A 22107-nucleotide genomic window follows, 5' to 3' on the forward strand; every position below is an offset into this window, starting at 1 on the left:
TTTAAGGGCATTTAAATGGTCATTGGATAGGCATATGGGTGAAAATGGATTAGTGTGGGGCTGCAGATTGGTCCCACAGGTTGGCGCAACATCGAGGGCCGAAGGGCCTGTATGCGCTGTAATGTTCTATGTTCTGCTGGATGGTATAATTTATATGGTTATAAAATAGCATTTGCTTACCAAAGACTAACCCAGAGCTGCTCAGTTCTGGATTCCACCAGAGACACGCAGTCAAAAGACAATTGAGGTATAGACTGAAAAATGAATAAAAGTGCTCAATTCCGGAGGTGAGGTAAGCAACTGGCCTTGATACTAAAGCATTTGACTGAGCAAAACATCAAGTAACCCTCACAAAATTGAAGGCAATTGGAAACTGGGGGGAACTCATCACAAGCTGGATTCATAACTAACACAAGGACGGATGGCTATACCTTTGAAGTGGAGGTGCCGGTGTTGAACTGGGATGGACAAGGTCAGAAGTCACATGACACCAGGTTAGCATCCAACAGGTTTCTTAGAAATCATAAGCTTTTGGAATGCTGCTCCTTTGTCAGGTGATGTCAGAAATTTTAATCACCCCTCCAACTCCCCTGGCGACATGTCCATCCTTGGCCTCCTCCATTGTCAGAGTGAAGTCAAACGTAAACTGGAGGAACAACACCTTATATTTCACCTGGTGAGCTTACAGCCCAATGGCCTCAATGGTGACTTCACCAGCTTCAAAATACCTCCACCCCAGCCATTTTCCATGTCTAGCTATCCCCCTCCTCTTCATCTCCCTGACCTGACCTAACCTGTCCATCTTCCTACTCACATATCTACTCCACCCTTCCCACTGACGACTCACAATAACCCCCTACTTGCATCCACCTATCATCATCCCACCTAGAATTCCACTAGCCCCACCCCCCTCCCTCTATACACTTCTGGGCTCCCTCCCCTTCCAGTCCTGATGAAGGATTTTGTCCTGTAATGTTGACTTTCCTGCACCTTGGATGTTGTCTAACGTGCTGTGCTTTTCCAGCTTCACATCCATTGACTCAGATGCCCGGTGTCATTTAACTAGAGCAATGTACAATTTGATGAATTGCCCCAATTTGATAGCTTCTTGCTTCATTATATAGTTTAGCATCTATCAGCTCTGTGAATAGCTCATTATGTCCAATCTTTACATTCATGTACTCCATCTAATAAAATCTCTTAATCTTTCTCAACTTTGTCCTTCACTATCTTGCCATTGTTCCTAGTGTACTTAATTCACACATTTTTCTTCTTTAAATTATTTAAAGTCAGTTTCGATTGGTATTGATATATCCCTGACATATTTTGGCTAATTCATTGTACAGCTCTTGAACTGTCTCTTCAAATTCAACTGCTTCATCTTTTTTTGTTGTCATGTGGGAATTTGACCAATTTGCATTGAGCTTCAATCGATTCCTGTAAATGAGATGTCAGTTGTAACAAAATGAGCAGTTTGCTAACTGCATGAAGGGAGACGTGACATTAACTCATTATTGCATAAAATAAATTCACTGTGTGGTTGGAACTTGTGACATTGGTGCAGTTTATGCATAATGTTCAGCAGTTAAAGCATTTACAACATAAAGATTTGTAGTTCTTCCATGCAATATCATAAAGTCAGCATGGTGCGGAATCATAATCTGCAATTCTGCACAGGCTGGACACTGCTGACCCTCAATTATTTCCTTACAAAGCTTAAAAATACAAATTTTCTCTCAGCCCATCTCAAATTGTTGATCTATAAATACATTTTATCAATATTCACATAAGCAGCCAAATTATTTCCTTATTTCTAAACTTTAAGTTGAAAAACAGTACACATGTCCTTTTTATTGTCTTGTTAGCCTGTTCAGAGATATATTGCAGATGGCATATTTCTGACATAAAACAGTCAAGAAAAATAATTCTTATAATTAATGGATTTTAATGCTTTTTCATTTCTTTCTGATAATTAAAAAATAAACCAAACCAGGTTGTATTATCCAATTCACACAATGAATGCCAGCTTATTTAATTTTGATTTGATAAATGACATAACTGTCATTCAAAAATAAAATATACACACTTTAACAATAAACAAATGATACGAGTAACAAGAATTCAACTGTGACAATGAAACATATCATGCCCATTGTCCAAGTTAACTTGAGATTATTGCTTAGATATGCAGTAGAGCACAAATCAAATGGAATCGCTTTGGGAATGAAAGCTCCACTATCTGAAGAATTTGGTTTAGAGAGGACTTTGCTGTATTATACAATTTTTCATGCATTTATCTGAAAGCTAACTAGGAATAGAAGGTACAGCTGCAGCCGATTTCATTTGAATTAATGGAAACCAGAAGTTGCTGGAGAAACTCAGCAAGTCTCATTTGGACTGTGTAGAGAAAGCAGTGATAATGTTTCGAGTCAAGTAACCATTTGTTCTAAAGATAGGACACTGGTCTGGAAATGTTAACATTTTTCTCTTCACAGATGCTGCCAGGTTGCTGAGTTTCCCCAACAATTCCTGTTTTTGTTTCAGATCTCCAGCATCAGCAGTTATTTGTTTTATTATAAGAATTAATGACTTGGACATTCAAGGCATAACTTCCAAGATTGTAGATGATGTAAAACTCAGAGTTCTGGAAAATAGTAAGGAGGATATTAACAGATTTCAATGGGACAGAAATAAGTGAAATGGACAGACACATGTCAGTTAGTATTTAACATAAGAAGGAGGAGATTCAATATGAACTCAATTGCACAGGGTTTAATGGGCATGCAGGAATAGACCGTCTTGTAGATGAATATACACAAATCTTGGTTAGTGACAGAATTGGCTGAGAAGTTAAAATGCTAAAAAGTGACTTTGTTGTCTTTAATTTTAGTGTAATGGTATACAAAAATAAGAAAAAGCTAATTCTGTATTTGGGGCGGCATGGTGGCTCAGTGGTTAGCACTGCTGCCTCACAGCACCAGGGTCCCAGGTTCAATTCCAGCCTCGATGACTGTGTGGAGTTTGCACATCCTCCCTGTGTCTGTGTGGGTTTACTCTGGTTTCCACCCACAGTCCAAAGATGTGTAGGTCAGGTAAATTGGCCATGCTAAATTGCCCATAGTGTTAGGTGCATTAGTCAGAGGCAATGGGACTGGGTGGGTTACTCTTCGGAGTTTCGATGTGGACTTGTTGGGCCGAAGGTGCTGTTTCCACACTGCAGGGAATCTAATCTAATCGAAAAAAAAACATTGCATTGCTTAGGTTTCACTTGGAGTACTGCATTCAGATCTGGGCACCATGTCTTGGTAAGAAACTTTAGCACTTAGAGATTATGTAGATTTGAAATAATGGCCTAAGGGATGAGGAACTTCAGTTAAATGCTGAGATTGGAAAAGATGCAATAGAGCTCCTTAGTGCAGAGTAGCTAAGAGGAGATTTGATAGAGATATTCAAAATCATGAAAAATGCTGATAGAATAAACTTGGAGCAACCATTTCCAGTGGCAGAAAATTCATTAAGCAGAGGACACAGACTTAAAGTTTTTGGCCACAAAAATAAAGCAGTTTGAAGAACAATGGGCTGTTGGGCTCTGGAAGACATTGTCAGAAAAGGTGGTGGAAGCTAATTCAATAATAGCATCTGAAAGATAACAGGATAAATGCAGGAAGAGAAAAATATTGATATGACAATGGGAAAAGAACAGAGAAGTGGTAATAATGGGATAGTTCCACAAAACAGCAAACATTACTATGATAAGTCAAAGAGCTTCTTCTGAGTTACCTCATTCTATGATTCTAAAGAGGGAATACCCAATAAATAATGCTGAATAATTATTTTCCAATTGCAAGTTAAGGCTCAGATTTATGTTTTCGTATAAGGAGACTTGGCAAGGTCAAACTTCACTTGATTGTATTGCTAGAAGTATTCTTACAGCAGAATTAGATTGGATCCACAGAGAGGCAATGGATAAAAATCAAGTTGAGTCAGGAAATTTACAGCATTCTGTGTTCCAGCACTTCTTATGGCCAGTCACTGAGTAACATTAAAAATCTTCTGAGATTCAGAAGTCCCTGGTCCTATCTCGATTCGGCTCCATGTGGTCAAAAGGGGAAAATAAAATACAAACAGGTTCTATTCTGGAGTCAGCTAGCAAATCAGAGCTCACTGCAGGTCAATATAAAATAGCCAATCACAAGTACAGGAAATGTTTGTATGTCAGGTCTTTAAAATTACATCCCTATATAGGATCGTGTTTGTAAGTATGAGCTTTCGTAAGTCGGATGTTTGTAAATCGGGGAACCCCTGTAACTTGCTGTTTGCAACAGTAAACAATATGCACCTTTGAGAATATCTGAATAGTGCTTCTATTCTGAAGTATGCAAATGAGTATAACTGACAAAAAAATTCATGAACAAGCTGTTTCCATATCTAATGTAAAGAGATTTGTTCTTTACTTGCATTGTAGCTCTACGCATGACAAAATATGAGGAAGTTCAAGACACAAGAACAAACTGAGTGTTTCCAACATTGGTATCTGTCTTCAAAGCTTCAATATGCTCATAATAAATCAAAGGCTTGTTTTTAATTTCTACTCAAGTTTAATAACTATATAATTTTAATATATATGTATTATTTCAGTTGTATTAAATAATTATCAGATCTTCACATCTCATTCTATTGAAAATGTGACCTTGAATGTAAGTTTGTAAATTGAAAAGCACTTAGCACCTTCATGAACTCCGAGTACTGCTAAAATGGGAATAAGTGATGCTTGACCAACTCAATGGGATTGAAATGAAGTCAGATGTTGTGTCGCACTTTAATAAGGCAAGGATTTTCCTTTTATCTTTGCACTTAGTGCAGAGATATGAGAAACAAGCACATAACACAGGATTCACTTAAACAGCATTTTACTTGGGCACTATTATCAATAAAACCAATTGTACAAAACGATAACAAAAGAACATAGTAACATCTACCTTGCTGGGTGCTTAACATCTATTTATTGATTTTTCACAGTTGTCTTGCATTCCAGCTCATGCTAAGTCCTCTTCCCTTCAATGGCACAGTGTTTAGTTTCCATGATTGGAGTTAATCTTACTTCTGTCGAATATATTCATTCTCGTCACAATATGCAGAAAAATTTTCCAGACTCAACCTTGAAATTGATTCTCACTATAATGTATTGTGTCAAACTTTAATTCAAGGCCTTAATTGGTCTAACCACGATCATTAATACTTTTAATCCATGAAATCCAACAGTGATTACTAAATCCAAGAGATAGTAACTAATCTATTTTCTTCGTACAACTATCTGTCTTAAACTGATTGGCTCAATCAGTTGTAGCACATCCCTCCAATACTGCAATGTGCCTATTTTTTCAGCTACATATAGTGCACCATAAACTGCAGCATAAATCCATAAGGGATGGCATACAAAAGTAGGGATGCTTACTAGAACTGTAAAAAGCACTAGTCAGATCACAGCTAGAATACCATAAATATCTTTGGTCCCCTATCTGAGGGAAAATATATGCTGGTATTGGAGGGAGAGCAGATAAGGGTCACTTGGCTGATCCAAAGTATGGAGAGACTGCCTTGTGAGGAATGGTTGAGTGGGAATGGACCAGAAACCCACTGGAATTTAAACAAATGAGAGATTCATTCTTATTGAAACATATAAGATTCTTTGGGGACTTGACAGGGTAGAGATGGAAAAGTTGTTTTTCCTTATGGGAGAGTCAAGGACCAAAGGGCATAGATTAGATTAGATTTTTTAGATTAGATTACATTACAGTGTGGAAACAGGCCCTTCGGCCCAACAAGTCCACACTGACCCGCCGAAGCGCAACCCACCCATACCCCTACATTTACTCCTTACCTAACACTATGGGCAATTTAGCATGGCCAATTCACCTGACCTGCACATCTTTGGACTGTGGGAGGAAACCGGAGCACCCGGAGGAAACCCACGCAGACACGGGGAGAACGTGCAAACTCCACACAGTCAGTCGCCTGAGGCGGGAATTGAACCCGGGTCTCAGGCGCTGTGAGGCAGCAGTGCCACCGTGCCGCCCACAAATCTCAGAAGAAGGTGTTGCACATTTGAAACAGTGATGAGAAGGAATTTCCTATCTCAAAGTGTAGTGAATCTTTGGAATTCTTTCTTACTGTAGAGTGTTTCTGAAGTTTTGTTGTTACATGTATTCAAGGCTGTGATAGACCGATTTCAATCAGTAAAGTAATCAAGGGCTGAAGGGAAGTGCAGAAATGTGGAGTTAAGCGTTGTCACATCAGCCATGATTTCGTTGACTAGTAGAGCAGACACGATGGGCTGAATGATTTACTTCTATTCCTACATCTTATGGCCGTTTCTGAGTGTGATATACCTCAGAATTGACATCCAGTGTCCACAAAGTGAAAAATGTGCTATCAATGGAAATTCAAAGCTGTCTGTGATTTTCACAAAACCATATGTTCACTCCACAAGGCAATGATTTTCTTTTGACAACTTGAGAAATATGGAGCCTCAGCAAAGTCTCCTTTACTGCAGAGGGGGAGCAGACTAGGAGATATTGCAAACATGTTCTGCTCCAGCCTGGAAAGTATGTGGTCACTTTCAGTCCCTGACAATGTCACCCTGCTCTGAAGTTGCAGTTGTGGCTGCAGCAGATCACAGATTTCATGTGAGGTCAAACTCAGTTAAGTGTAGATGACTGACACACTGGGTTTGGAATGAGAAAGCACACATTCTTTTAGCTGGAAGGTCATCATTTAAGTCTTTACTGTGAGCATTCAGATTGAGGTGAGTAATTAGCAAATTTGGTGGACAAATGTCCATTCAGATTGAGGTGAGTCATTAGCAAATTTGGTGGACTAACAATTGGAATATTATTCTGAGTGTCTTCACAAATTCAGAGGTTCCCCTCCTCTCTACTTACAATCCAGTGGCTGACAGATATGATTCTGATTCTTCATTCCGAAAGGAAAACTACATGGCTAAGTGCTTGGGAAGTTTTCTCATCCTGTATGAGTATTGGTAGTTCTTGAGTTTTTAGGTAAAATCATTCTAAGGCAAGTTTTTGTGCAGTAAAGATCAAAATAATTTCCTCCTACTGCTGCTTAATGAAGCGCATGCCTTAACAGGCCACTTAATTAAATGAATGGTTGCATGCAAAAAATATATTAAAAATTGCACTAATGTTTGTTTTCCGATATTTGAATGGAAGGGTTTCTGCTCTACAGGATTATTCCAGTCACAATGCATGCCAATTATGGTTGTACTTGGAACAGATTGTCAAGGTGAAAAATATAATCTTGTCCTCATTTTCAATAAAATGTTACCACACATTTTAGCTTTCAGTAATTTTAAACAAGAATAAAACAAAAGAGAACTTAATCAGCACTGATCGTTGATATATTTCATTTTTACTTCAATGGTGCAGCAAGGTAAATTCAGCACTGATATTTTAGGATTGTTTCTTGTCCAGTCATAGTGAATATGCACGTATACATTTGGTTGAGGTTTGTGGTCAGTGGTGATGTAAGGAAACTCACTGCTTAGTTTGCAGAAAGCTCAACTAAGAGATCGCGTGTTGTCTACCTTGAGAACGTTAACTCTTTCGACTTGTAGTTGATGGTCACAACATTTTGTGTTGATTCACAGCATTAGTCTGCTGTCGTGTCATCAAGTAGTCCAAACAGCCAATCATATTAAAGAATTCTCACAGACAGCCAACCAGGAAATGAATTGTAATAAATCATCAAATCACTTTTTTTAACATTTCAGGCATTGCCCAAAGCTATATTTGTGCCACACTCTTAAAAATCTCAAAAAAACATACATGGATTTAAGAGAAGGAAAGGATTGCGGAATTAAATCAAATAAGTATAAAATCAAAAATCCATTAAAATAGCATACAAAATAATGCAAACTAAAATAAATGAATGAAGTTGTAAAGACTTTGCCTCTGATTTTCTAAATTGCAGTGTTTGTAATGATTGAAAGTTTAAACTGTAAATGACATATATGCAATCAAATCATAATAACACTTAAATGCTGTGGATTTAACTGGCTTCAAATATGGCTTCTGGAGATAAATAGTTGGCATTTCACGCTGATTCAGAACTGAAAGCCCAGAAAGTTTACTAGCTAATGCTTTGCATGCTACTATCTTATTGCACAGTGATTATGTAAATATCTACGAATTGATCCCTAAAAAAATGTTTATTCATTGCATAAAATCTTCCCTGAACAAGAGACTGGGAATTGGGTCCCAACTACTACATCCTTTCATCTTTTTCAGAAAATAATCAATGCATATTTCCTATCATTTGTTTCATTTGCAAAATACTAAAATGACACCACAGCCAGCAGTGAAGGGAGGTTTTGGCTGTAATATGCAATATTTTTCATTTTCTCATGATTCATTTCTCTTCGTAATGCCACCACTATTTTCCTGAAGAATGCAGGCATATGATACATGAGAAGGTTTCTGTTAATCCAAAAATTACTGTTAATCCAAACATTGGATGACAGTCCAAACTATCAATTTTAACATTTGGACTTGGTCTGATTACTATATCTATCCCTTCAGAAGCACAGCTATAAACAAACATTCACTATGTGGGTGATCTACGGGCTCAGAAACCACACCTTCTCACTTCCTGGCAGTGTGTCGTCAATTACCACTTCATTCTGGCAATCCGATAGTTCCGAGAGTCCTCAACTGGGTGAAAGCCACTCTGCACTCCATTCTGGCAACAATGTTTGCTCAAACAGTTCTTCAATTAATTGTGATCCACTGTCATTTACTGGACTGTAAAGCTACTTCCATACTATCAACAAGTTTAAGTTAAGGTGTCTTATCTATAAATGAAAACTCATACATCATTGTAGTAATGGTTGGCTGAGAGAGAACATGACTTATTTGACAAGGTCTCACCATGACTGAGACATGAAGGACATGCATCTGTTCGTCCACAATCTCGGAGGGCTCCCGCAGAGTCGGTGGAGTTATCTGGGACAGGTGCTCAGCATTACTCATGGAGACATGGAAATACAAGGTGCCATTCTCCAGCCATTGCTGCTTCCAGTGGACCAAAGAGATATCAGCAACCGTTCCAGTCATTTCTGAAATAAGAGAGAGAAAAACCATGATCAAAGCTATTGTTTATATTGTGAATAGTTCCAGCACATTGTCATCTCAGGAGTGGTCAATACTATCTCGAATACTATTTTATAGAGATTGGATGGGAGGGACCATTTTAATATTGCATAGCTTTGACACAATTAAACATTTACCTTACTGATGCTAAAATGGCTGGAACCAAAGTATTTACGTCTAAAATTTTAAAACTCTACAATTCACCATATCACATACTCTGCTCCTGCCAAAGAAAGTGAATCAATGCTTCTCAGAATTGACGAAAAATACTCTTCAAACAAGTTCCCATAAACCCTTCAGAAATCAATTGAGCAATGGAACCAGTGCTTAGGAAGTCTAGCTAGCACTCAGTTGGGGATCTGGGGAAATTCACAAAAAGGCAAAGAACTGTTTGAAATCAATATAAGAAAATGGTTTGAATGAAACATGCTCATCCTTGCTAGGCCAGTATGCACTACTGCTGCAACCTTCTGAAATTTGGGTAATAGGATGAGGGGCAGTGTTAAAAATCAATACTAAATATGCAGCATTTAGATACGTGAAGATTTTGAGACATTCCCTCAAACAGTGAGAAAGTGCATGCCATATCATTTCCTCACCCATCCCATACTCATCTTTACTCATTCCTCTCAAAGAATTAGCAGTTAAGTAAGTCAGCCAGGTTCACTTGTCCAGATGAGAGGCCATTACACCAACAGTACAAGCTACAAATAATTAGGACCTTCAGCAAGGTCATTAAAACCGAGTATACCAGAAGAGAGAAGGGAGATGACAATGAGGAAAGAAGAGAAGGTTGAAGTACAAGAGATCCCAGGGGAAGTACCTCTTGTGAACAGGTTGACTCTCTCAGAAACTGTCGAGACAGACGACACCGCCAGTCTGAGAGGCGGACAGGTCTGCCAATTGAAAATTGGCATGGAGGCAGAGCTGAGGACTCAGACATCATGCAGAGTCGTGGTAATAGGGCACTCCATAGCAGAGGGACTGAAAGGGGTTTCTGCGGCAACAGGCGGGATTTGAGGATGGTGTGTTGCCTTCCTGGTGCCAGGATCCAGGACGCCACTGACAGAGTGCAAAGAATCCTCAAGGGTGAAGGTGAAGAGCCAGAGATGGTGCTGCCTTCAGCACAAATGACTTCAGGAAGAAGAGGAGGGACATTCTACAGCGGGACTTCAGAGAACTCGGAAGAAGGCTAAAAAGCAGGACTTGCGGTGTGGTTATCTCCAGTTTGCTTCCAGTTCCTCAGGCTGGAGAGGGCAGGTAATGGACTTGAATGTGTGGCTGGGGAACTGGTGCAGGAAGCAAGGATTTAAATTCTTCAATCACTGGGATATGTTTTGCGGTAAGGATGAATTATACAAGAGGGACGGGTTGCACCTTAATAGGTGGGGGACCAGCATTCTGGCAGGCAGGTTTGCCACTGCAACACAGGTGGGTTTAAACTAAGTAGTGTGTGGGGAGGGGGGGGGGGTACACTGGAAATTCAAGAAGGAAGTTAAAGGGAAAGTGAGAATAAGAGAAGTTAAGAAAGACAACAGAATCAACGGAGCAGAAAACTCAAGACAGGATCATACAGTATGGTCAAGTGAAACAGAGATTGATAGGAAGGGTGAGTGGAGTAACAAATTAAAAATATTATATATGAATGCACGAAGCAGAAGAAATAAGGTGGATGACCTTGAGGCTCATTTGGAAATTGGCAGTTACGATGTTGTGGGGATAACTGAGATGCGGCTTCAGGTGGACAGGGCCTGGGAAATGAATATTCAAGGCTATATGTGCTATCGAAAGGACAGACTGATGGACAGAGGGGCTGGGGTGGCCCTGTTGGTAAGTAATGATATCCAGTTCTTTGCGAGGGGGGACATGGAATCAGGAGATGTGGAGTCAGTATGGATAGAGCTGAGAAATTTTAAGGGTAGAAAGACCCTAATGGGAGTTATCTACAAACAGTAGTCTGTATGTAGGGTGTAAGTTGAATAAAGAGTTGAAATTAGCCTGTCGCAAAGGTATTACTACATTTGTTATGGGGGATTGCAACATGCAGGTGGACTGGGGGAATCAGGATGGTACTGGACCCCAAGAAAGAGATTTTGTGGAGTGCCTCCGAGATGGATTCTAAGAACAGCTTGTACTGGAGCCTACCAGGGAGAAGCCAATTCTGGATCTCGTGTTACTCAATAAACTGGACTTGAACAGGGACCTCAAAGTAAAGGAGCCATTCGGAGATAGTGACCATAGTATGATAAGTTTTAGTCTGAAACTTGAGAGGGAGAAGGGAGAATTGGAATTGTCAGTATTGCAGTTGAACAAAGGGAACTATGGAGCTATGAGGGAGGAGCTGGCCAAAGTTCAATGGTTCAATACCCTAGCAGGGATGGCAGTGGAACAACAATGGCACGTATTTCTGGGTATAATGCAGAAGGTGTAGGATCAGTTCATTCCAAAGAGGAAGAAAGATCCTAAGGAGAGGCAGGGGTGGCCGTGGATGATGAGGAAAGTTAAGGACTGTATAAAGATAATAGAGAAGAAGTATAACAGAGCAAAGATGAGCGGGAAGCCAGAGGACTGGGAAACCTTTAAAGAGCAACAGGGGATAACTAAAAAGGAAATACATTTAAAAAAGAGGTATGAAGGCAAACTGGCCAAAAATATAAAGGTGGATAGTAAAAGCATTTTTAGGTATGTGAAAAGAAAAAAATGGTTAAGACTAAAATTGGGCCATTGAAGACAGAAACAGGTGAATTTATTATGGGGAACAAGGAAATGGCAGAAGAGTGAACAGGTACTTTGGATCTGTCTTCACTGGGGAAGAAACAAGCAATCTCCCAGATGTAATAGTGGCTGAATGACCTCAGGTAATGGATGAACTGGAGGGAATTTATATTAGGCAGGAAATGGTGTTGGGTAGACTGTTAGGTCTGAAGTTTGATAAGTCCCTGGGACCTGATGGTCTGCATCCCAGGGTACTTAAGGAGGTGGCTCTCGAAATCGTGGACGCATTGATAATCACTTTCCAATGTTCTATCGATTCAGGATCATTTCCTGCGGATTGGAGGGTGGCTAATGTTGTCCCACTTTTCAAGAAAGGAGGGAAAGAGAAAGCAGGAAATTCTCGACCGGTTAGCCTAACGTCAGTAGTGGGAAAGATGCTGGAGTCAATTATAAAAGATGAAATTACGATTCATGTGCGTTGCAGTTACAGGATAGGTCAGAGTCAGCATGGAATTATGAAGGGGAAATCATGCTTGACTAATTTTCTGGAAGCTTTTGAGGATGTAACTATGAAGATGGACAAGGGAGAGCCAGTGGATGTCGTGTACCTGGACTTTCAGAAAGTCTTTGATAAAGTCCCACATAGGAGGTTAGTGAACAAAATTAGGGCACATGGTATTGGGGGCAAAATACTGACTTGGATTGAAAATTGGCTGGCTGACAGGAAGCAAAGAGTAGTGATAAACGGGTCCCTTTCGGAATGACAGGCAGTGACCACGAGGGTTATCACAAGGTTCGGTACTGGGACTGCAGCTGTTTACAATACACATTAATGATATAGATGAAGGTATTAAAAGTAATATTAGCAAATTTGCTGATGACACAAATCTGGGTGGCAGGGTGAAATGTGAGGAGGATGTTATGAGAATACAGGGTGACCTGGACAGGCTAGGTGAGTGTACGGATGCATGGCAGATGCAGTTTAATGTGGACAAGTGTGTGGTTATCCACTTTAGTGGCAAAAACAGGAAGGCAGATTCCTATCTAAATGGAGTCAAGTTAGGTAAAGGGGCAGTACAATGAGATCTAGGTGTTCTTTTACATCAGTCAATGAAAGCAAGCATGCAGGTATAGCAGGCAGTGAAGAAAGCTAATGGCATGCTGGCCTTCATAAGAAGAGGAATTAAGTATAGGAGGAAAGAGGTCCTTCTGCAGCTGTACAGGGCCCTGATGAGACCGTACCTGGAGTATTGTGTGCAGTTTTGGTCTCCAAATTTGAGGAAGGACATTCTGGCTATTGAGGGAGTGCAGCGTAGGTTCATGAGGTCAATTCCTGGAATGGCGGGACTATCATGTGTTGAATGATTGGATCGACTGGCTTGTATACACTTGAGTTTAGAAGGATGAAGGGGATCTGATTGAGACTTATAACATTATTAATGGATTGGACACTGTGGAGGTAGGCAGCATGTTTCCGCTGATGGGTGAGTCCAGAACCAGAGGACACAGTTTAAAAATAAGAGGTAGGCCATTTAGAACAAAGTTGAGGAGAAAGTTCTGGTGGGTATATGGAATGCTTTACCCCAGAAGGCAGTGGAGGCCAAGTCTCTGGATACTTTCAAGGAAGAGATGGATAGAGCTTTTAAAGATAGTGGAATCAAGGGTCATAGGGATAAGGCAGGAACAGGATATTGACTGTGGATGATCAGCCATGATCTTAATGAGTGGTGGTGCTGGCTCGATGGGCCGAATGGCCTACTCCTACACCTATTGTCTGTTGTCTATTATCCCTGTGCTTAATGTGTTGGATAACTCAGCAATCAAGTTACAAGGCACGGTGGCACAGTGGTTAGCACTGCTCTCTCACAGTGCCAGAGACCCGGGTTCAATTCCCGCCTCGGGCGACTGACTGTGTTGAGTTTGCACATTCTCCCCGGGTCTGCGTGGGTTTCCTCTGGGTGCTCCGGTTTCCTCCCACAGTCCAAAGATGTGCAGATTAGGTGAATTGGCCATGCTAAATTGCCCATAGTGTTAGGTAAGGGGTAAATGTAGGGGTATGGGTGGGTTGCGCTTTGGCGGGTCGGTGTGGACCTTGTTGGGCCGAAGGGCCTGTTTCCACACTGTAATGTAATCTAATCTATTTAAAGTTTTACAAATTGAACATAGAACATACTTCATTTTAATAGAGACAATTAACATTACAACAAAAATTTCTTCCTTAAACAGAATTGTGTACGGGTTTACATGTTGAATAATGATATCTTTCTAGTTCATTGTATGTATTTTTCATTAAAACAATATTAAAAGTGCATATTATCTGACTGACGTTCCCTCCCCTCCCTACCTATTTCAGACAAAATATGTGTCCCTAAAAACACAAAAAACAACTTTGATGACTATCATTTGTGCTGTACGATATATTCTGTGGAAATTTGTTTCCGTAAAGCTAACCAAAATATAGCCTTAATGCTGAAGGTTTCTGTAATGGTCAAAAATGCATTGTGTTCCACTTACTTACATTTGTGATACACAGAAAACGGGACAGTAATGGGTGAAAAAGTGCAGCAATGTAAAACCAAGCCAGTTTCACCCTTGCAGTTTATAATATCAGTACATTATTGATTTTGTGAGCCATTGCTGAACAAAATAAAATTAAAATGTCCAGTATACTAATCCAAATTGTTTTTTTTTTGTTCTTATATGCCTTAGCCACACATTTATTTTTCATTCACACTATTCTAAATCCTGGTAGGTGTGCAGACATGGGCACCACAACAGAAGAAAAAATAACCTCCTCCTTCTTTGATGCACATATAATTTATAGAAATGGATTCTCTTCTCCACTACTCATTTAACTCACAACAAATGAGATCTTAAATCCTGAGGGACTGTAGCTACATTTTGGGCAGGGGCTATTGTAATCACATTAGACAGAATCACATGCCAAAATTACAGCAATCACAACAAGATACAGAGACACAAAATGCCGCAACAGCATCTATTAATTGTATTCATACGTTTTCCATTTGGAGGGAAAGTAATGTTTTGACAGGTAATCTTTAATGCATTGTTGGTCTTTTATAGAGATGATAAGCTTGGTGGATAACTAAAATCCATTCACTTTCGCAGTCTCATTGTGTGGGTTTGTACAGTGTAAACAAACTTCAACTGAGTGAATGAGCTGCATCATATTAGTTACTGGGCGAACAATAAAATCACAGAAAAAAGGTTGATTGGTTGTTGCCCAAAGAAGCCAAATTCAATCTGTGAAGGAAGTAGCTGGACAGATTGCAATCAAAATGAAACATTGCGAGGTCATGAATTGCTGACCAGCAAACAGTTGTGCTTCGGAGTCTTTGGGTGATTTTCAATTTCTGATGGTGAGAGGAGAAGGAGGTGAGAAATTAAATCATACAACCACAGAGGAGACCATCTGGCCCTTTTTATTTGTGTTGGTTCTGTGAAACAGCTATTAATTTGCCAGTACTGTTTCCCAAAGCCACACCAGTGTCTTGTCATTCCTGCAGTTGCCCAGGATGTTTGGTTACATGGGAAAGCTGCTCTTCCATACATCTGGCTTGTGTTCAATATAAAGTGAAAGATATGCAAAAGAATTGGGTCTTTGTGTTTACTGAATGTGTCATGACCTTAATTCAAGACCACCTAGTTTTAAGTCCAACTTGTCTATTTAAAAGAGGGCTTCTAAGTCAAATAAATGTCTATAGATATAAATTCAGTGGCTGTAAGGAGAGAGAGAGCCACTCTACTATGTTATGCCTCACGAGACATCAAGGATGCTTCAACAGGATGGACCTAAAAGGAGGAAATGCATAACAAACTGAACTACCATCTCCTCAAACGCTGAGTATGATGGGAGAAAAGACAGAAGTCTGGGTGGTAAACATATCTGTATCTTAGCCCAGGTCTGGAATATACACTCAGCCAAAGTGCTCATAAGTGCAAGTGGGCTGAGGTCCCTGAGTGTACTAGCCTTGGTTCAAGCACTAATATGCGATGAAGATCATCAAAGAATCATTCCTGGTCACCCCTGCATTGAAAGTAAATGATTCCTTCACTCTGAGCGCTAGAGACCTGCTGGTCAACAGGCCTGTCAAAGGAAACCAGAAAAAACAAGTTCAATCAACCTGAAAAAACCATGGAGTTTGAAATCGACTGCTCAACTGTCAATGATTCACTGTCTAATTACCACAAACAACAGAAAGTGAACCATATATCTTTTAACTTTACATTTTTTGGGCACACTTCTCATTTATAATCTGCCTGTTGGGAAACTGACCCAGTATCTGGTTGTGACAAAAGGCTTGATCAGGGAATAAAATTAGTTCATTAATTGTGAAGAGGACCATTAATTCATTTGAGAAAATGGACAACTTTTAAAGATAAGTGTTGGTATGTTTGGGTCCATTCCACAAGACGGATTGTGGGATGTGTAAATCACGGTATTTCACAGAGATGGGTTGCCAGATATTTTCAAGGTTTCCACATTGTTTAAGGCTTGCAATCATCTCTCCAAGATTCAAAAATTAGCAAGAAATGTTTGGAATAAAGATCAAACAATCCAAGTGAGATGTACATAGCATCTTTAAACACTTTAAGAGAAACCAACTTTATTTGTAAATCAGTTGGTGATGAACTCTGTGAAGAGCTCATTGACAAGTGTACCACTCGATGCAGGTTAGAAACGTTCCAGGGTCGATTCTAAGACGACCTGAGTTAACTGAAACAAGGATTACTCTGCTGCTTGGTTTCACAGTGGTTTTCCAGTTCCTGGTATCATCAAGTCCCTGCAGTGTGGAAACAGGCCATTCAGCCCATCGAGTCTTCACCGACCCTCTGGAAACCATCCCACCCAGATCCATTCCCTGTAACCCTGCACTTCCCATGGCTAATCCACCTAGCCTGCATCTCCCTGGATACTATGGGCAATTTAGCATGACCAATCTACCCAGCCATCACACCTTTGGACTGTGGGAGGAAACTGGAGCAACTGAAGGAAACTCATACAGGCCTGGGAAACGTGAAAAATCCACACAGAAAGTAACTCAAGGGTGGAATTGAACCTGGATCCTGGCACAGCGAAGCAGCAGATCTAAGCACTGAGCCACTATGCTACCCAACTGAGCAACCATTATGCTCAAAGTTTGGAAGATTTGCCAGGCCTCTTCCCAATTTTGGTATGTACCTAATGTACTCTGCTAAAACATGCAAGTAAAGTAAAGTTGCCACAGTTTTACCAGACTATTGAGAGGTTCTTTTGTTAGACAGATATGTTGGATGGTGGTTTAACTCTACGGTCACCATTCTCCACTTTGGAAGAGAGGTTGACAAGGAGAGTACAGCTAATACGGGAATTGAACTCATGCAGCTGGCATCATGCTGCATTGCAAACCAGCTGTCCAGATAACTTAGCTAACCAGTTCTCAAAACAGATGCCCTGTATGAGGTGTAAAGATGCCATTGAGGACATAAACATAGGAATAGAGGGTCATTTAGGTCCTCAGGTCTGTACCCCCATTCAGTTGGATTGCAGCTGATCTGCAATTTAACTTTATATCCTTGCCCTTAAAGTCTTTGGAAACAAAACAAAAATCAGTCAATTTCAGTTTGAAAAGGAGCAATTGATTTAGTATTAATTGTTGTTTATGGAGGTGAGCTTCAAACACTGTGTGTATGAAGAAAAGTTTCCTAATTTCACTGTGAGACACAGTCTCAGGAAATGTGGTGGACCATTTAGGGGTGAGATGAAGAAAAATTCCTTCAGTGAAAGGGTAGTGAACCTGTAGAATTCTTAACCACAGTGGGCTGTGGAAGCCACGTAACTGAATATATTCCAGAAAGAAGTAAACACATTTCCAAATTTTAAGGACATTAAGGGGTATGGGGAGAAAGTGTGCATGTGCCTTGAGATAACAGATCAGATATGATACATATTATCGAATCAAGGTTTGTCTATCTAAAACATGACTTCTACCTGAGTTCAGAATTTATAATGGGAGAGAGTGAGGACTGCAGATGCTGGAGAGCAGAGCTGAAAAATGTGTTGCTGGAAAAGCGCAGCAGGTCAGGCAACATCCTGAAGAAGGGCTTATGCTTGAAACGTCGATTCTCCTGCTCAGAATTTATAATGCCTTGCACGGCAGAATTAGTTGCTCATCATGTATCCTGGTGGTACATTATGAGTGGCCACTTGTGTAAAGGTTGATGGCTATAAACATATACCCCAGCTAAGCCTAAAGAATAAAAGAAAAGCAGATTTGAAGTCACTTCATTCTAATCCATCCTAAATTAAAGAAAACCTACTGTTTGCCTTCACTATCTACAAGATCAGGAGAGAATTGCCAAACAGAAGGTCTCCACATGTCATACTTCAGTGACAGTATCCTACTGATCAGCAACTGCACAAGGAATCTGAAACAACAAAAGTGTGCTTTTGCTCAGCGTCACTTTGATCCATGTGTACTTGCTTAAAACAGGCCTCCTGCACTGCGATCTCGGTAAAACATTTGATTGGTTAAATCAATCGCAAAAGATGCATGTGATCCAGTAGGTGTTCAATTTTTGATCTGAAAAATAGCAAATATTCCTGTGGCAGACAACAAGACAAAACAAAGCTACTTTGAAACTGTGCTTCACGCCTGTCACATACCCACTAATAACTTGGAGAATGTAACATTTGATTGGTCACAGTGCCCTATATTCTGGTATCGTTCCCTTTGAGAATGGTGGTCTTTGGTAAATTGAAGAGAAGGCAGGAGAACTGCTATGATGAGTGCATACACACACATATATATATATATACACACACACACGTACTTTGCGAGATTTATTCAAACTATTTTTTAGTAATGAACATGTGGTCTCTGCATCAGGTACATCAGATACTAGTGTACACACAAGAGCACTTGAGATACTTCTCAAGAACTATCCTTACAACAAAGGACAAACAGTGCATTTTGAGTAGCCTGCTTATACAGTTAGGCATTAATATGTGCATTAATATTCCTTTGTCCTGTTTAAAAGGGACTAATGACCATTTGAATTGCATGGGTTCACAATTGAACAGTTAAGATCTTAATGTAAAGTATGTGAAACCATGGGCTAAAAATAAAAACACAGGAAATTAAAAGGCTCATCTTCCTCTTTTGACAGTCCAGAAACAACGAGTGCTAAACACACTTAAAGGGTTAGAGCCCAGACCTTTAATGTCCGTACCCTGGACCCAGGTTCAAACCCCACCTGCTCCAGAGACGTGTAATAACATTTCTGACCAGATTGATTAGAAAAATTGGTTCCCATTAAAGGTGAGTAAAAGCTAATGGTAGATTATAACCACAAAGGGAACATGTAGCCACCAGTGCCATAAAGTCATAAGCATGATTGAAGAGCTGTTTAAACGCTTGAAAAAGGCAAGAGATAGTTTGCTTCTTTCAGTTTTCTGATTTTCCTTAATAAGGCAGGAATATTACCTGAACCCTGCTGATCCAGAAGGCAGGATTGTCAAATCAATGTGTGTCGGTCAGAAGCAGTGAATTCTATGCCAGGTTTTTTCATGTCTCCTTACAGCTCTTGTCATGTGTGAAGGTTTTTATTTTGCCCAGTGCCATGGTTGGAAATGGGATCCAAACAGGAAATCACAACAGGTGTCTGTAGATCCCTTTGATGGGATCTGGTAAATCAGCAGCACTTTACGACTGAACAATAAGAGGAAAGAACTGAAACTGAGGTGGGCTGTGCAGGGATATTGAAAAGCACAAATGTGACTGGAAAGCTTCTGCTTTGATTGCAGTTTAAAAGGATCTGCAACAGTGCAATACAAAGGAATGATTGCTACTGGGTTAAGGAATCTGGGCTTCTTTCACAGCTCCGAAGACACCCAGTGGAATAAATTTAGCAACTATCATCATAGAGTCATAGAGTTGTACAGCATGGAAACAGACCTTTATGTCCAACCTGTCCATGCTGACCAGATATCCTAAATTAACCTAGTCCCTTTTGCCAGCATTTGGCCCTTATCTTTCTAAACCCTTCATATTCATACATTCAAACAGATGCCTTTTAAATGTTGTTATTGTACCAGCCTCCACCACTTCGTCTGGCAGCTTGTTCCACACACGCACCACCCTCTGAATGAAAAGGTTGCCCCTTTGGTCATTGTTGAATCTTTTTCCTTTCACCTTAAACAACCATTTCTTTTTCCCTTCATTTGCCTCAAATTGTAAAAGGAGGGTAAGGTAGGGGGAAGTGGCTGTCTTCACCAAAGTGCTAACAGAATACGCAAGAATCAGGAGCAACAGAAACATTGTGTCTAATGCCAGGGCCTGAACTTGCAACTAGTGCCATGAGAGGATGTGGATGTGCAAACGATGCCCTTTTTTGTATGCAATTTACAATAATGTACCCATCCTCGACCATTGAGTCTGCTGCACCATTCGATCATGGCTGATATCTTTCTCAACCCCATTCTACTGCCTTCTCCCCATAACCTTTGATCCCTTACCGATCAAGATTATCAAGGACTTGGCTTCCACAGCCTTTTGTGGCAATCAGTTCCACAGATTCACCACCCTCTGGCTGACGAAATTCTTCCTCAATTTGTTTCTAAAGAGTTGTCCCTTCACTCTGAGACTGTACCCTCAGGTCTGAATCTTTCCTACAATTGGAAACGACTTCTCCATGTCCACTATATCCAGGCCTCTCAGTATTCTGTAAGTTTCAAGGAGCTCCCCTTCTGAACTCCATCGACTACAGATACAGTTACATGCTGACACCTGAGAAAGCCAAAAGGAAAAATTTAGAAGCAAAAGATCAGCATGACCTCCTTGCTCTACATTCCAACTTCCATTTGGAAGCAGGGCAAGCAACACTAATCCATTGGCTTCACTCTAGAGTTTGCTCAAAAAGTTTACATGCAGAGTCAAACAAAATCAGCTGGAAATTAATTCATAAATTTTGATGACTTGCCTCTGAAACAAAAAACAAATTGCTGAAAATTCATCCAGCTAGAACACTCTGACAACCAGTCACAAAGAGCAAGCAAAAGAAATTTGGAACATTGCTTCATTAAGGAAATACAGCTCTTGCCACTTAGTTTGGTATAATTAAATGTATTGGTAAATTGATCTGTACATTTAAATATAAATAAACCTCACCATTAATGTGTGAAGTTCAGAATTAATTTGCAGTACAAGGCACTTGCATGCCAGATAATGAAAACAGCAGGCTAGCTCATTTGCACTATCAACATGCAAAGCATGCTGTGAAAAATGCTTTGCTCCTTCCCCTCTACCCAGCAACTTGTTTTCCCTTTTTTCATTTCAAGACCGTGAATGGGAGATATGACTTCAACTGCTGAATAACAATGAATCAGGTAAAAATATTCCAATTAATTTGCTGCAGTGAAAGCTCATTTAGTGGCTCAGTGGATAGATATATTGCCTGGCACAACATAAGAATCAAACATGCAGTATCTCACTTCATTGCCATTGTATGTTATGATAATCTTTACATTCCAACCTGAGGAAATAAAAAATCCTAGCCATTGTGAAAAAATATTTGCAGAATCTCAAAAGAGAAGAGCTCTTTCTCAACAGCTTATCAAGACTCAAAATGTCACTCTCAACATTCATTTATAGCTTCATATGGATCCTAGTCCACCTGTCTGAGATCCTGAGGAGGGAGGTTGAAATAGTTGTACGAGAGGGCTATAATAAAGAGATCAGTGTTCGGTGTAATGATATTTAAATAAAAGAGTTTTTTGGAACACTGAGATACAGATGATAGCCACATTTAGATAAGCAGAAGCAGGTATATAAAGATGCAACAAACTCGCAGTCTTGTCTCAGAAAGAGGCCCCTCTAAGCAGAACCAAACCCTAATACCCAAACTTTACAGGAGCAAAGTACTGCAGATGGTGGAATCTGAACTGCAAACAAAACCTGCTGTAGATTACAACGGGTCAGGCAGCATCCATGGAGAGAAAACAAGCTAATGTTTTGAGCCTAGATGACTATTTTGTTTTTAGCCCAAATTTTATGGCATGCAGCATCCTTGAAACTGGCCTGTCTCCACAGGTGTAGATCAATCCTGTAGATCAACAGTTAGAGTCTAACTGTTTAAAAACCTTACTTCAGGCGTCGGGGCCTCCATTTGCCGAGAGGTGCGAGGGAGGAGCAAAGGACTTCTGGGAAGTCATATATTTGTGTGG

General features: G+C 40.1%; 1 protein-coding gene across 7 annotated transcripts in view; it reads right to left on the minus strand.

Annotated features, from left to right (window-relative positions):
- astn2 (astrotactin 2) overlaps positions 1 to 22107 on the minus strand; it is a 1590397-nt gene that overhangs the window by 1418237 nt on the left and 150053 nt on the right. For all 7 annotated transcript variants that reach the window (XM_087998521.1, XM_087998520.1, XM_087998522.1 and 4 more), the window contains exon 2: positions 8946 to 9133. In XM_087998521.1, the coding sequence (XP_087854647.1) occupies positions 8946 to 9133 (188 nt within the window). The remainder of the gene's footprint in view (positions 1 to 8945; positions 9134 to 22107) is intronic.

This window comes from Chiloscyllium plagiosum, unplaced genomic scaffold (genome assembly GCF_037043375.1).
Source record: "Chiloscyllium plagiosum isolate Xiang-an unplaced genomic scaffold, Cpla_swu_hap1 HiC_scaffold_21, whole genome shotgun sequence".
In the NCBI taxonomy this organism is placed as follows: Eukaryota; Metazoa; Chordata; class Chondrichthyes; order Orectolobiformes; family Hemiscylliidae; genus Chiloscyllium; species Chiloscyllium plagiosum.